At 41.7% G+C, this 16,345-nt stretch overlaps 1 protein-coding gene across 3 annotated transcripts in view; it reads right to left on the minus strand.

The window, feature by feature from the left end:
* Nucleotides 1–401: 401 nt before the first annotated feature.
* The window catches only part of il20rb (interleukin 20 receptor subunit beta), a 79,110-nt gene continuing 63,166 nt past the window's right edge, over nucleotides 402–16,345 (minus strand). For all 3 annotated transcript variants that reach the window (XM_087993846.1, XM_043701798.2, XM_087993847.1), the window contains 5 exons: nucleotides 12,985–13,172; nucleotides 11,098–11,222; nucleotides 7,762–7,906; nucleotides 6,231–6,379; nucleotides 402–3,926 (listed from right to left, as the gene is read on the minus strand). In XM_087993846.1, coding sequence (XP_087849972.1) covers nucleotides 3,750–3,926; nucleotides 6,231–6,379; nucleotides 7,762–7,906; nucleotides 11,098–11,222; nucleotides 12,985–13,172 — 784 coding nt within the window. In that variant the 3' untranslated portion in view covers nucleotides 402–3,749. The remainder of the gene's footprint in view (nucleotides 3,927–6,230; nucleotides 6,380–7,761; nucleotides 7,907–11,097; nucleotides 11,223–12,984; nucleotides 13,173–16,345) is intronic.

Genomic DNA, 16,345 nt, shown 5'->3' on the forward strand with positions numbered 1-16,345 from the left:
TAAAACGGAACATTGAAAAAAACTAAGATAACGTTAAACTAGCTATACAAATTCATGATTCATGGACCACTGTGCACACACCCTGTGTGAACATGATGTTTGCTAATTATTCTCAATCTGTTCTTGTACCTATATGAACCCAAAGATCCCTCTGTCCCTGTACTCTCTTCAAACTATGTCATTAAATCTATAATAAAACAGAAAGTGCTGAATCTACTCAGCAGGTCAAGCAGGATCTGTACAGAGAGACAAACAGTCTTAACATTTTGTATCAAATATGACTGTTCTTCCTTCAGAAAACTGCACCAATATTCTTTCTGGCTACTTCTTTCTGCCAAATGCATTACCTACACATGTCTGCGTTATATATGACAACATTACATACAGGAACACGTTTTAGATCAAGTGAAAACTGTTTTTATTGGAAACATCAGCGTAATTTATTTTTCAAACTTCAATTCACCTTATAATATTAGTCATATAAAAAAAAGAGTGAAAATCATAATTAGTGTTCCATACAAAGAGCCAACATTAAGAGATTTCTCGTTATAACATCTACCTGCACAATCTCAGAGTTATTGAGACAGGGTTTTGAATCAAGACAAGACAACCCACCCTTAACCTGTTTCTTTGGCCTTGGCTGTAGGACAGGGAGAACATTACAATAATAAATAAATAAAATAGTAATAAGGTGTTCAATGCCGAAACTTTTGAGGTAGTGATAATGTAGAGCGGAAGGGGTTCCTGGCATAATGAGGTAGGTAGTGGGTTCTTTAGCTGTGGACATCTTCTGTCCAGGTTCCCACCAAAAGAGAAAAGTCACAAGAGGACTTTGAAACTGTATCTGAGTCTGAGAATGGACACAGAACTGGACTAGCACCTGTACCGAGATCATCATAACATCATCCAGTAGTTAATGGAGTTTGGTCATTGATCAAATCTAATGAAAAGATGAGATGGGAAAGGATTCAGGACAGTATTACACACTGACAGGGAATTCACTTCAAAAAAAAATAGTCCTTTGCTCGTGAGGTGCTGAGGAAATGTAAAATATTTAAATAAATGCAAGCTCTTTATTCTTACCTGTAAATCAAACATCTTTTCTTTCAAAAATGTTGAAAGTTTTGTGTGAGTCAAGGGGAAGGGAAATGGTTCATTCAGAACCTTCAGTGTCACTGTCCCAAATCATGTCAAGGGCAGAGTAAGAATGGTCTCTGCTCTGTATTAACAATGTACCTCTATTCCCCCACAATGTCTCATTGAGTGCACTGACATAAAATAATACAGCTACTATTTACTTAAGAAACCAAAGCAAGTTGTGTTAGTCTAGTGGTTGGGGTACAGAACTAATAACCCAAGGTTTTACATTGGAATCATACCTTGGCAGGCTGCAATGCTGATTTCTGATAGGTTGTAGATGTTTCGAATTAACCTGATCAGATTGTTAGGACGTACCTCTGGGGCAGGTAAGACTTGAATCCAGACCTCCTGCCTCAAAGGAACTACTATATCACAAGAAGCCTCGATAGGTTGTAGATTCATAAAAAAAATGATGAATGACAATGAAAAAGAAAGGGGAGTTGAAGTCCTGGTGGTATTATCACTGAGACCCAGGTTAATCCAGAGACCCAGGTAATGTTCTGGGAATCCGGGTTCAAATCCCGCCATAACCAGATGGTGGAATGTGAATTTGCTAAAAGTTTGGAGTTAAGAGTCTTCCAATGACCATGAATCCATTGTCAACTTTTGGGGGAAAAACCATCCGAATCCCTCATGTCCTTTCGGGAAAGGAACTGCCATCCTTACCTGGTCAGCCCGACATGTGACTCTAGGCCCACAGCAATGTGGCTGACTCTTAACTGCCCTCTGGGCAATTAGGAATGGGTAATAAATGCTGGTTCAGTGAACAAAGCCATCACCCCTGAATGAATTTTTTAAAAATCCCAAGTGGTTCACTGCAGTGCTTCAAGGAGAGGAACATGCGTCTTGTACATGACTGGCCTACATGTAACACAAGTTCCATAACAAATGTTTGCCTCTCAATGCCCAAAAAGCAACTAATAAATATGGCCTATTCACGTCCACATCTCTGAACAAAATCAAATGACTGAGACACTTCACAACGGGTACTGGGTTGGGAAGGAGCAGCAAGGGGTTTTATTGGTACACCCAGCACAAAATGTGAAGGTGAATTATTGATAGGCACTCTGGTGCATTTCTGTTTCTCACTCTACCAGGTCTTTTATGCTGAATTAGAAGTTGGCATGAAACTGCCTGGTCTCTTGGAGCTTTCCAGCTACCAGACAGAGGAGACCTTCCTTCTGTCAGGCTGGGTCAGAAACAAACTTGTGTCCAAATGGGAAAAGTAACAACTGAAATGATTCCACCGTCCACTAAACAGAAGGCTGCAAGAGCTCTGGAACAGTGTGACTTTTAAACGACTCACCAATTCAAATAACACTGGGCTTTATTTACAAATCTGGTATTTGGATTTCATGGAATCACATTGGTATACTGAAAGCCCAATTACACCAGAGTGTATATTTCTGCTGACTCTTCTACCAAAACTGGGGCCAAAACTGTTAAGATATGAGGCTTAGTTACACATCCAGGGTTTGTATTGCTTTCAGTATCAAAAGTCACAGTGTGATTAAATTGATTAAAGGGTTTGAAGAGAATTGACATTCCCTCTGGAAAGGAAGTCCAGAATTTGGGGCTTAAAGTTAGAGCTGGACTAATATCAGAAAGAGCATCGCACCAAACATGCGTGAGGCAAACCTGCAATTCATTCCTCAATTGGGGTCAATTACAAATTTCAAAAGTGAGAAAGACATATTTCTGTTAGGCACGGACACGAATGGATTTGGAACCAAAGTGGGTGACTGGAGTTACAATACAGATCAACCAGAACCTAATTGAATGACCATATGGTTTAGAGAGGAGTTGAATGTCAATCAGAGAGTTGGAGGCATGTACACCAACGAGATAGGGGTTGAGTGCATCACGTGGGCTGCTATCAAGCCACTGAGACCAACGCATCACAAGTTTGAGTTCCAAGACTGCGTTGGTTATTGGGTAAAGAGCTCACATTCAATACAGAATGTCTAGACTGGATCTGGGAGGTGTAGGGGACAGAGTGGTTCAGTAAATGTTAATTCTTAATTGCTAAAGAGAAAGATCAGGCTCAGTTGTTACACTACAGTTAATGAGCTAGGCAACAGTTGCAAAATTAGGCTATGATGTGCAGAGTGATGTACTGTTTGAAAGATATATAGAGCGGCACACATGATCTGCAAATATCAAATCTATGTCTTCCAATCTTAAAATCCTAAAAGTTCCCCACATTACATTTCCAGAGTCAAAAGGGTGAAGAATTTTTTCTGTGTTGTGACAAAGTGAGTGCATTCGTTGATCAGTGAGCATTACCTAACACTTAATTTAGAGGCATAGCCATTTTAAGGGACAGAATCCTAAACTCCTTTGGAATGTGCAAAGTGAATGTCGATAAAGCCCATTAAACAGTTCAGCACATTGTGTCCATTGAAATCCTTGAAGGTCCAGAATCAGATTCAATCCAACTCCATAAACAGTATACCCCCGTGAACTTTTCATTTCATATTAAATTCTTTAAATACTTGTCCTGTCTCTTCCTAATTTAGAAGATACCGGCAATGTCAGGACTAGTCTCCAATATCCTCTCCAGTACTCAATCTCTCTTGACCAATGCAATTAGGAAAAATTCCCTGATATCATGAAGTTGTTTGTCCAACAGTTTGTATCTGTTTGCAGTCTGGTTTCTCCTCCCGTGTCAGTGCTTGACATTGGCTGAGTAATGGCTCTGACTGAGGCAGAACCCGCACGACATGGCAATACTCATGGCTGAAATCTTCTTCATTCATGACGTCTACTCGAAGGTTATCAAAGCTCTGTAAGGGGAACGTAACACAAAAAGAGCACTTCATTACAATATTCTTGGCCCTTTCCTTGTCTTAAATTATTCCACATCCACCAGGCACACCTTTCTCCCAGTCTGGGCCAAAACACTACACAGTGACTGTTACTTCTGCTCGGAGTGAGATTTTTGACCTCCTCGTGAAAATCAGGGGTATGTGCATGTGGGGAAGAGGCAACCACTCACATCACTTTAATCATTTAATGAGTTGTTCTGACAAGTGTGTGAAGATGGGATAGAGAAGGCGTTTGGTATGCTTTCCTTTATTGCTCAGAGTATTGAATACAGGAGTTGGAAGGTCATGCTGTGGCTATACAGGACATTGGTTAGGCCTCTGTTGGAATATTGTGTACAATTCTGGTCACCTTCCTATCAGAAAGATGCTGTGAAACTTGGAAGGGTTCAGAAAAGATTTACAAGGATGTTGCCAGGGTTGGATGATTTGAGCTACAGGGAGAGGCTGAACAGGCTGGGGCTGTTTTCCCTGGAGCATAGGAGGCTGAGGGGTGACCTTATAGAGGTTTACAAAATCATGAGGGGCATGGATCGGATAAAAGACAAAGGCTCTTCCTTGGTGTGGGCGAGTCCAGAACTAGAGGGCATAGGTTGAGGGTGAGGGGGGAAAGATATGAAAGAGACCTAATAGGCAACCTTTTCACACAGAGGTTGTATGGAGTGAGCTGCCAGAGGAAGTGGTGGAGGCTGGTACAATTGCAACATTTAAAAGGCATTTGGGTGGGTATATGAATAGAAAAGGTTTGGAGGGATATGGGCCAGGTGCTGGCAGGTGGGAGTAGATTGGTTTGGGATATTTGGTCAGCATAGACAGGTTGGACCGAAGGGTCTGTTCCCGTGATGTACATCTCAATGACTCTAAGATGGTCAGGAGATGTATATTTGGTTTGTGGCCAGGGGGTCTAATTATTTCTCTGCAGCAACTTCCCTAAGGACTGCACCTCAGTGTGAAGGTTTTCAGTGACCCATGCCCTGAGAGCTATGCTGACAAAAATATAATTCCTGGTTGGGGATAGCAGTTGGAAGTTTGTCTAAACTGTATATTCATCCATTAGCCCTCCAGGGTGGGATCAGTTGAGTCAGACTGACAACCTGTCCCCTTTGAGATGCCTTTTTGTTTCAGAAACATCCAGCAAAGAAAGTTACGCCTGTTACAAATTGGCAAATATCAGCTGTGGAGTGTGTGCAGTGGACGCAACGCACAGTTGAACTCCAATGAAATATTTTGTTCTTGCAAGGCAGCAGTGAGTGAAATGGGTTTCCTCGCATTCTACTAGACACAGGAGAATCCATCTAAATTGTTACAGTGTAAAGGGGACTCTCAATGCCAACCATGAAGGACCTGAAATTTCACAGAGTTGAAATATTGAAAAGTTCTTAGTTTTCTGTGGCCAAGTGAAACATTGGAAAACTGGTGTATTGAGAGCTCAGGTCTGTTTGATGCACAGCACTTTACCTCTAACATGTATCTCAGAGGTTAATGATACAGGGTTTCAGATGTTGGCCTGACTGCCCTTCCTCTTTCTGTATGATGTCTCACATCTGGTTCAAGAAAATCTATTCCACTTCTGTTAAAAATGGACCCATTCACAAATGTTAAGGACATGATACCAAAGTGGAATTAACTTGCACATGAAATTTGAATTGTCCGAATTGTGCTTCCATCTTGCTTCCTGTCTAACTTACTGCCTCTAAGATTTGATTGTTCTCAGTGCATTTATTCATGATCAGATGGTTTTATAGATGGATATTTAAAGTTTTCATCTTCATTTCTAAATTCCAGTATTGCCTTGCTGTCAACAACATCATTCCTGTAAAGCTTCTCCTGTCTGACACTCCTCCAAGGTTTCTGTCTTCCTCCAACTCTGACTTACTGTTCATTTTTGACTTCCTTTGCTCCACCATTGGCAGCCTTGCCTTCAGCAATCTGGACTTAAAGCTCTGGGATTCCCTCATCCATCCCTTCTACTTCTCCAGCTCTGTCCATACCTTCAAAATGTTCCTTAAAATCCATCATCTCTGACCAATCTTCGGTCCACTTGCGTTATTGTTTCCTTCCTTACCTCAGTATCATTGTTTCTGTACAAATGCCTACCTGTCAATTGTTTTGGGACATTGTATTATGTTCGACTCCCACCCCTGTGAGCCCATCACATTACAGAATCTCAAACCAAGCTGATCACTTGCAGAGAAATTCATTGAGTATTTATAAGTGCAGGATATGGGAGTTGTATACAAGGGAATGAATGTGATAGGCACTTACTGGAATGGAAGGAGTTGAAATTTTGGGAAGCCATGCAGAATGGGTTCGACAGAAGAGCTTCCATGTGAGATACAGGGAGATTATTAGAATGAGGACCCCAAGAAGTAACACTGTAGTCACTGTTGTAAGGATCTCCTCAGATGTGGAATCTGGAAATATACAGTCAAAATCAGATCGACATTAATTAATAAGAACTTGGGTATCAAGAGTAATGAAGGGATGAATGGAATTAAGGTATAGATTAGTCAACATCTAAACAAGCTAATTAAGAGGCTGGACTGTCTAATAGTTCTCCTGACTTGTAAGTTTACAGATTTCATCTCACGTCATTGACAGGCTAACTAATTCTATGCAGACTGAGTAGCAAGCTCAGTTGAAAAATCAGCCAAATAAAAGGGATTAGCCTTTTCTTGAATTCATTCACAGGATGTGGGTATCACTGGTTCAGCTAGCATTTATTGTCCATCCCTAATTGTTTTGGGGAAGTAATGGTGAGTATCCTTTTGGAACCAATGCGGTGCTCAGAGTCCTGATAGGGAATGAGCTCTAGAATTTTGACGCAGCAGTGAAGGATAGCGATGTAGTTCCAAGGCAGGATGGTGAGTGGCCTAGAGGGAGGTTTGTGGGTGATGATGGTGTTCCCGTGTATCTGCTACCCTGGGTCTTCTCACAATAGAATTGCATTTGAAATGTCTTGCCAAAGAAGCATTAATGAGTTGCTCCCATGCATCCTGTAACTGGTACCTAATGCCACCTTAGTAATAGAGGAAGTGAGGGCTGATAGGTGCTGAATGCCATTGAGCTTCTTGACTGTTGTTGGAGTTGCACTCATTAATGTGAAGGAGGAGTATTCCAAAACTCTCCTGATTTGTGCTTTGAAGGCCATTGGAGAATAACTTCATCAGTGGGGAAATTTCCAAAAGCAATTACTGAGGATAAAATTAACAGTCACTTGTTAAAATATGGATTGATTCAGAGAGCCATCATAGCATTTTTAAGGGAAAATTGTGTCTAATTAACTTGCTAGCATGTTTTTTGATGAAGTAACAGAGAGGAACAGGAGGAGAAGGTCGTTGATGATGTGGAGGTGCCTGTGTTAGACTGCAATGTAGAAAGTTAAAAAGAACACAACACCAGAACTGAAGCCAACATGGTCATTCTAAAAAAAACGAGAGACTTAACAAACAATCCAGGTCTTTTTCAATATATAATTTTAGTTACATCACACTGTAAAGTTTTGCTATAAATTCTATGTCTTACGATCTTATACGCCACAACCATCTGATGAAAGAGCAGCGCTCCGAAAGCTAGTGCTTCCAAATAAACCTGTTGGGCAATAACCCAATGTTTAACGTCATTAATGTGGTACACGTTGACTTTCAAAAGACACTCGAAACAGACTAGTGAGGAAAGTTATAGATCAGAGAATAAACCTGATGCCTCACTTCTTTTGCCTAGAAACCTTTGATGTAGCAAAATAAAATATTGGAAGCTGTTGTGGCTATTACTCAGTCAATTAAAATGAACTCACCATCATTGACTAACTCGCATACTGGGTCACTATAGTTACTGAATTTGTTGTATTCTGGAATGAAAAGTTGCGCTCGAAAACAATACTGGACCCCCTTCTGCAGGACGATATTGTAAGGATTCTGATCCATGGAAGTATTCATAATCTGAAATTGAACACAAAAACAGGAATAGGGCAAGTAAATCATGTTCTTCAGTGAAAAAAGACATAGTCATAGAGCTCAACATAGAGAGCAGCCATGGGTCATTCAAGCCTCGCCATCATTTCTGCCATTCAATTCAATCATGGCTGATCCATTACTCCAAATCCATTTTTTCAAGTGAGCTTCATGTCCTTTGATGGTGGTAACAGAGTGAGCCAAGAGTGGTAGTGAGAGGTTGGGTGAAGAACAGCTGAGGGATAGGCCTATGTGGACTGGAGCCAAGGTCAATTAGGGGTGGGTGATGATTAGAGAGGGGGTGTGTCAGAACTCTTACAGTGTGGAACAGATCAGTGAGGGGAGGAGCTACATCTATGATGGTAGAAGTCAGAAGCAGTGAGGGCAGGAGTTACAAACAGTGAGGGGAAGAGATCAGTGAGGGACGAGTCAGGAACATGGAGGGGAGGGGTCAGGAAGAGTGAATGGAGGGGTCAGGAAGAGTGAATGGAGGGGTCAGGAAGAGTGAGGGGAGGGGTCAGGAAGAGTGAGGGGAGGGGTCAGGAAGAGTGAGGGGAGGGGTCAGGAAGAGTGAGGGGAGGGGTCAGGAAGAGTGAGGGGAGGGGTCAGGAAGAGTGAGGGGAGGGGTCAGGAACAGTGAGGGGAGGGGTCAGGAACAGTGAGGGGAGGGGTCAGGAAAAATGGACAGGAGCAGTTTGCTGGGCTTTGGTGAGGATAACAGAGATGGATGTGAAGAGTAGAACTAGGGGCACTCGTGAAAAGTAAAGATAGGAGCTTCTGTGAGTAGTGAAATCAGGAGTTTATCTGATGGAAGCAGAATCGGTAGAGCCTGGAATAAATAAAATTATCAATTATCACATAATTTGAGTTGTAACCATAGCATATTGTGCCAAATACTGCTGGAGAATTAATGGTGTTTTATAATGTCCATCATTATTAGTGTGCAAATCAGCCAGCAGATTAAAGCCTATGATTAAATCCTTTGTGATATGCTTGTAGAATTTATGTATTAACTGATAGTTAAAATTCACAACAAAAATTTCACTCTGGTGGTGAAGTGTTAAAAGCTCTTTAACAAATTGCTAATGGAAGGTAAATCAGCCTGTGTGGGCCAAGCAGAGAGCAATTTAAAATGTTGAGCTACATTCCTGCAAATAACAACAACTTAGATTTATTTAGTTCCATTTACATAATGCTTAACATGTATGTTACACCAGTGAGACACATAAGGAGATATGAGGCAATTGACCAAAAGCTTGGTCAAAGACATAGGTTTTAAGAAGCTTCTTAAAGGAGCAAAGAGACATGGACAAGTATAAGCAGAGAATTCCTCAAGACTTTAGCAAATGATGACACTGCCACCAATAGTGACGTGATTAAAAGTAGGGATGTGCAAGTGGTCAGAACTAGTTCAGAACATATATCCCAGAGATCCCAAATCCCATATATATTAAAACTGAGATGTTGCTTTACTGTGAACGAATGTAGGACTACACACATGGGGTGATGGATGAAAGGAATTGGGCGTATGTTGGGACAAGGACGGCAACACATTTGAAAACCTCAAGGTTAGAGAGTGTCAAGTGGGAGAAACTAGCTAAGAGTGCATAAGGACTGCATTACAATATTAAATGTCAAGAAGTCATAAAGACATGAGTGAAGATGTACTGAAGTTGGGAGATACGTATCACACACATTGAAATAGGTTAGCTTGATGATGCTGTTTTTGGAAGCACTTCTTGAGGTAAGATACAACAGACTAAAGATTGCAAACCCTCTGAGTCAACCAAGGAGAGATTGTTGGGAGTCAGTGCTAGGGAGTGGCATCTGTGGCAGGAACTGAGGACAATGGTTTTGACCTTCCAAATATTTTGTTGTTGGAAATTTCTGCTCATCGAATATTGGGTTTCAGGGCAGCAATTTGAAATTTGGAAACAGTAAAGAGGGCAGTGAGGTGGATCGCACAAGGAAACTGATGTTGAATTTTCAAATATTGTTGTTTGGGGGCTAACATGTGACTATGAAGTGGGAGGGGGTCGAGAATTGATCCTAGGAGGATGCCAGGGTGAATAGCGGAGGAACAGGAAGCAAAGCCATTCCAGTTGGTCTTCTAGTTGTAATTCAATACATATGTAGTGAACCAGGTGAGAGCAGACCCAGCCAGCTGGACCACAATACTGAAGGATTATGGATTCATCAACTGTTTTAAAGGCTGCAGACAGGCTGTGGAGGACAAGCAAGGAAAATCTAGCTCCGTCTCACTGAAGACATCGGTGATTTTCGGAAGAGTCACTTTGGTAGATGGGACAGAGCAGAAATCTAAATAAAGAGATGAAAACTCAGATTTCCAGGAAAAATGGGAACCAATCTGGGATGCAACAACACATTCAAGGATTTCAGAGAGGAAAGAGCATTGAAAAATGGGACAGTAGTAGGGTAGAGAATGGTAAGGGTGATTATTTTGAAAAGAGGAATGATAGCAGCAATTAAGGGCTAGGGCACTAAATTGTTGGTAGATATTTTTAAAATATGTGGGCGGCATGGTGGCACAGTGGTTAGCACTGCTGCCTCACAGCGCCGGAGACCCAGGTTCAATTCCCGCCTCAGGCGACTGACTGTGCGGAGTTTGCACATTCTCCCCGTGTCTGCGTGGGTTTCCTCCGGGTGCTCCGGTTTCCTCCCACAATCCAAAGATGTGCAGGTCAGGTGAATTGGCCATGCTAAATTGTCCGTAGTGTTAGGTAAGGGGTAAATGTAGGGGTATGGGTGGTTTGCGCTTCGGTGGGTCGGTGTGGACTTGTTGGGCCGAAGGGCCTGTTTCCACACTGTAAAGTAATCTAAAATGTTTACTTTTATAAATTTTCCCTTCAGTCTTGTTTCTTTCTTTCTTCCTGTTAATTAACTCATTTCTCATTTCACTTTAATTCACCCTGTTACCTTCTCCGTTATTTCCCTGTTTCGTTATGTCTCATTCCACATGGAAAAACATTCGATCCCATCATTCACTACTCGAAGATATCCCATTGCTCTCTCTGTTCCCTTATCCACTCATACATACAGCAGATTATAACACAAAAGATTTCCAAACTCAAGAATGCAGGCAGAAATATTAATCATCTGACTCACATGAGGTTCATTCCTATGTTTCACATTGTATCTGATCCCAGGAAGTTGCTTACCTGCTGCTCCACACCGTTCTCCCAGTAATAAATACGAGCATTAACGTTCTTCTTTACATCACTGACATCAATGGTTTGCAAACCACCGTTACTTTTAACTGTCAGCCTCGGTGTTGTGAGGTTAGCTGTAAAATGGAAGAGGTGCATTTATATAAGCACTCTTCACAACCACTGGACATCTCAAAACACTTTACCTGTACAGCCAGTCATGTATTTTTAAAAGTGCCGACACTGTTGTTAGTAGTATAGCAACCAATATGGACACAATTAACTCTGATAAACAGGAATGTAAAAATGACCAGATAATCTGGTTTATGTGATGCTTATTGAGGGATAAGTATTTGCCAGGAGAGCAGAGGGATCTTCTTTGCTCTTATTTAACACAGTGCTATGGGATTAATTACATCTACTCAAGCTAGGAAGTATGCCTTCAGTTTAATGTCTCATGAAACCACAACACTCTGACAGTGCCATCATCCATCAGTACTGCACTGGAGTATCAATCTAGATTAGATTAGAGAGGTGCTGGAAAAGCACAGCAGGCCAGGCAGCATCCGGGAAGCAGGAAAATCGACGTTTTGGGCAAAAGCCCTTCATCATCTTTCCTGATGAAGGGCTTTTGCCCGAAACGTCTATTTTCCTGCTCCTCGGATGCTGCCTGACCTGCTGTGCTTTTCCAGCACCTCTCTAATCTAGACTCTGATTTCCAGTATCTGCAGTCCTCACTTTTGCCGATCAGTCTAGATTGTTTTTCTCAAGCTCTGTAATGGAATTTGAATCAGAAACCTTGTGACTTGGAGATGGCATGAGGCTACCAATTGAACTGCTAGTTATTGGTTAAGAAACCTGACATGTTGAGAATTCCAAATGTATTGTTTCATTATTCATCCAAAAATGCTGACTCTTTGTAGAGATGTAGTCCCTCAAATACTGCCTCCTGCTGGAGGATAATGCACCCTTGCTGGGGTACCCAAAGACAAAATTTAATGTTGACAGATCAAACCATAAACCTAATTCCTTCATGATCTTTACCAAAGGGGCCTGCAATATCAGTGGTTATTCTGTTTTTGATAAGGATGATCAATGAATAGCATGCATTGACAGAAACATGTAGGTCCATAAACAGCATCTAGATGCCAATAAATTTGATTTTGTATGAACTGAAATTTGGGCACCTTAGTTTAAGGGGTAACTTGATAGGTTGCAGAATAAATACATTTGATCAATTTCTAAAGATGAGGTGGGAGAGATGGGTTAGTTACTTGTGCTCATCAGTCCTTTCTCACATTGAGTCAGAAAGTTATCAATTCAAGCCACTATTGAAGGACTTAAGGATATGCATAGACTGGCATGGCAAAGCAGGTCTGCAGCTGTGCTGTCCTCCTATCTGAAACAAAGAGGGTCTGGTATCGTTTTGAGTCCAGTAATGTCTTCCTTAGCCTTGAAGTATTGCCTCTGTTTCGCTGTAGACAGATGCTGCCACATCAGAGTTTCTCCAACATTTTTTAGTTCAGATTTCCAGTATCTGTAGAATGTTGCGTTTGTTATAACCCTATCAGAATCGAGTCATTAAACCAAGGCCATGTGTCCTCGCTCAGTTGAGCAGAAATGTCCCATGGTAATGACAGAGTATCTTGTTTTGTATTTCTCCCTTAAGTAACATCATCTATATTGCTGTGCCCTTCAAATTATTGTTCCCTTCAAATTAACTTCCAGGCCTCAAAATGCCAAGGGCAAGCATTGGCATTTGACTGAAAGTTGTTGGCATCAATGTTGTATATTATTAGATATGCCCACACAAAAAGACGCTGCCTAAATTTGCTTAACCATGTTACTAGTGTTGCCGTTGAAACAGAACAATTAGAGTTCACTGCATGGGATACTTACTCTCCTTACGATTGAAGAGTTTGCTGAGGTTAGCCCATTTGGAAGTGATGTTCCCAAGTTCTGCCCGTACTTTCAGGTCATAATCCACATCTGATGATATATCCATCGTGACGTCACAAGATGTTTCAGTCATGCCAGAACATTCCGAGATCGCCACCCAAGTCTTCTTGTGATTTCTCTCAAACTCACTGAAACAGGTTAGGAGGAAGTACAGTAAATGTCACATTAAATCTGCGAGGGTCTGGTCCCAACTGCTCCACACTCATCACTACCTTTGCTTCACACATTGCACATTTACCTTAACTATAGAATGGCAAGGAAGCTGCTCAGAGAAGCAGCTTTGGCTTTCCCCAAGTCTGCAGTCATTTCAAACTCTTCATATCTGTGCAAAGCCAGCTAACATTGACCTAGGGCTCTTGTTCCCAATTATTATTCGTGTCATGAGACTCTGTATTTGTGAATTTCTGATGAAGTTCATACTGAGGCTGTTTTTCCCCCATTCATCTAATTACTTTCCAGTATACGCTACATAAGGTTCAAGCAGAGAGAAAATCAAAGTCAAGACCTGCTGATAATAACTGGGGAAGGATGATCACATGGAATTCTTGGCAGAAGAGGCATGATCTTCAGTAATGAGAAGTGGGCTGCCATGAAGTAGCGGGACTGCAAGTTATTGTAAAGTAAGACTTGTAAAATACATTACAATGTAAGTACCACTATATATTTCCTCTGAGATGGTACCTGGTCTAAACTACATGATTACAGAGTGTAACAGACTGACTAGCTCTTTCCAGAGGCAGTCATATACACCCTAGTGGGCAGACTATTTCAAAGCTCCCAAAAGTCATATAGCACAGAAACAGACTCTTCAGCCCAACTCTTCCGCACCAACCAGACATCCTGAACTGATCTAGTCCCATTTGCCAGCATATGGCCCGTATTTCTCTGATTCTTTCCTATTCACATACCCTTCCAGATGCCTTTTAAATGTTGTAATTGTACCAGCCTCCACCACTTCTTCTGACAGCTCATTCCATACACGCACCACCCTCTGCATGAAAAAGATCCCCCTCAGGTTCATTTTTCCCCTCACCTTAAACCTATGCCCTCTAATTTTAAGACTTCCCTACCCTGGGAAAAAGACCTTGGATATTCACTCTATCCATACCAGTCACTATTTAATTGACGTCTATAAGGTCACCCTCGATCTCCTATGCTCCAAGGAAACAAGCTCTTTCAAGCTGACTGTCTTATACTGCAGGTATGAGCCCTACTCAGGCATGTGAGCATGTAGGAGTTTGTGAATTGAAGACCCCTGATATCTGGCTGAAGAAATTTCTGACTGAAATCTGACTGAGGAAGTTAAAAATCACACAACACCAGGTTATAGTCCAACAGGTTTAATTGGAAGCACTAGCTTTCAGAACGCTGCTCCATCATCAGGTGGTTGTGGAGTACTGCTCTGAAAGCTAGTGCTTCTAATTAAACCTGCTGGACTATAACCTGCTGCCGTGTGATTTTTAACTGTATACACCCCAGTCCAACACCAGCATCTCCAAATCCTGACTGAGGAAAGTTCTCACAAAGTAGGACTACAGGAAAAAGCAAGGTGCTGAGGCTAGCTAGACTAATTGGCTGCCTTCCGTATTATTGAGTCAATGATGTACTGAGCATTGAGAGAGTGACAACACTCAACTAGCTTCGAGATCATGATGATTGTCTCTCATTGTTAATGAATTGTTGGAATTCACTGTGGCCCAGTGAGGTATAGGGATCAGACTGTAGTGCAGCAGGAACTGTATAACTTTAACTGTAAAGGCTTTAACTCAACTCTGTAAACTCTCCATTCACTGCCCAAGATAATCTTCACCAGCTACTCATTGCTGTCTTGTTGTGCTTCACATTCCATGGAAATCTTATTTCAGAATGGACTGAGAGAATTTTTTAGGTACAGCAAATTGCCTTAACAATGAGCAAATGTTATCCTTTATGGAAAACAATTTTTAAAAACTCATCTACTGCCCATCTTCAATCCAGCTGTGGAACTATGTTTAAAGGTCTCTTCTCCTCTAAAGGGTGGCACAGTGGTTAGCACTGCTGCCTCACAGCACCAGGGACCCGGGTTTGATTCCAGCCTCGAGTGACTGTCTGTGTGGAATTTGTACATTCTTCCTGTGTTTGCATGGGTTTTCTCTGGGTGCTCCGGTTTCCTCCCACAAACCAAAGATGTGTAGGTCAGATGAATTGGCCATGCTAAATTGACCTGAGTGTTCAGGGACTTATAGGTTAGGTGCGTTAGTCAGGGGAATGGATCTGGGTGTGTTAATCCCTGGAGAGTCAGTATGGACTTGTTGGGCCAAATGGCCTGTTTTCACACTTTATGGATTCTATGATTCTTTCATCCAGCTTCCCAGCATCTTACTTTACAAGTCAATCTGATTTACAAAAGATGGGACCTGCATTTTTATAGTACCTTTCATAATCTCAGTTCATTATTTTATAGTCATTGACGTTTCTTTGAAGCGTGGTAATTATGGTAACGTAGCCAACTTGTATGCAGCAGGCTCCTATAAACAGCAATGTGATAATGACGATCTAATTTGCTTTAATCATGTTGGCTGAAGGGTATGTCTGGGGCATGCCCACATGCACTTTATTGTAGTAGCTGAAACCCACACTACAGGGTAAACAGTTTAGTATCTCATCTGAAAGACCACCATATGTAACACTGCAGCACCCGTTTAGCACTGCACTGGTGTGTGAGCCTAGATGTAAATGTTGAAGTCTCCCTGGATTGGATCCTGATGCCTTAATCTCTTAACTTTAAGATAGACGTATTCTGAGAGGCAGTTGACACGATTATAGAATATCAATATGTAGTTAAAGAAACTCCCTACCTTCTTCCTTTCTTCCTCAATTTTAACTTGTATTTCTTCAAACCTGACAGACAACCATGTTGTCCTCAGTTCCAATTAGCAACCTCAACCTTACTTTTTCAAGTATATAAGCCTGGCAAGCAGGTGCAGTTGCTCCTGAAATGAGATGACAGCTGTTTCTGAATCTAGAGGGCAGTGTTGTCATGGCTGGTCCAGAAACTTCAGGAGGATAAAACACCATCACAGCCACCAGTGGGCACTGTAAGCCCAAGAGCAGTGGACTTTCTTTGCAGAAACATCTTTCAGTGGAGCAGGTGAGCAAGCAGTCTTTATCTTACAACTGGGCTATTAGGGCTTGGAGTGGTAGTTTCCTTACCTCTGGGCCAGAAGGCATATGTTCAAGCCCACCTGCTTGAACGGTGTGTCAAGAGATGTTAGAACAAGTTGATCAAAAATATCTACAACTAGGCACTCCCTTTATTCTC

The sequence above is a fragment of the Chiloscyllium plagiosum genome, unplaced genomic scaffold, assembly GCF_037043375.1.
Source record: "Chiloscyllium plagiosum isolate Xiang-an unplaced genomic scaffold, Cpla_swu_hap1 HiC_scaffold_13, whole genome shotgun sequence".
NCBI classification, from domain to species: Eukaryota; Metazoa; Chordata; class Chondrichthyes; order Orectolobiformes; family Hemiscylliidae; genus Chiloscyllium; species Chiloscyllium plagiosum.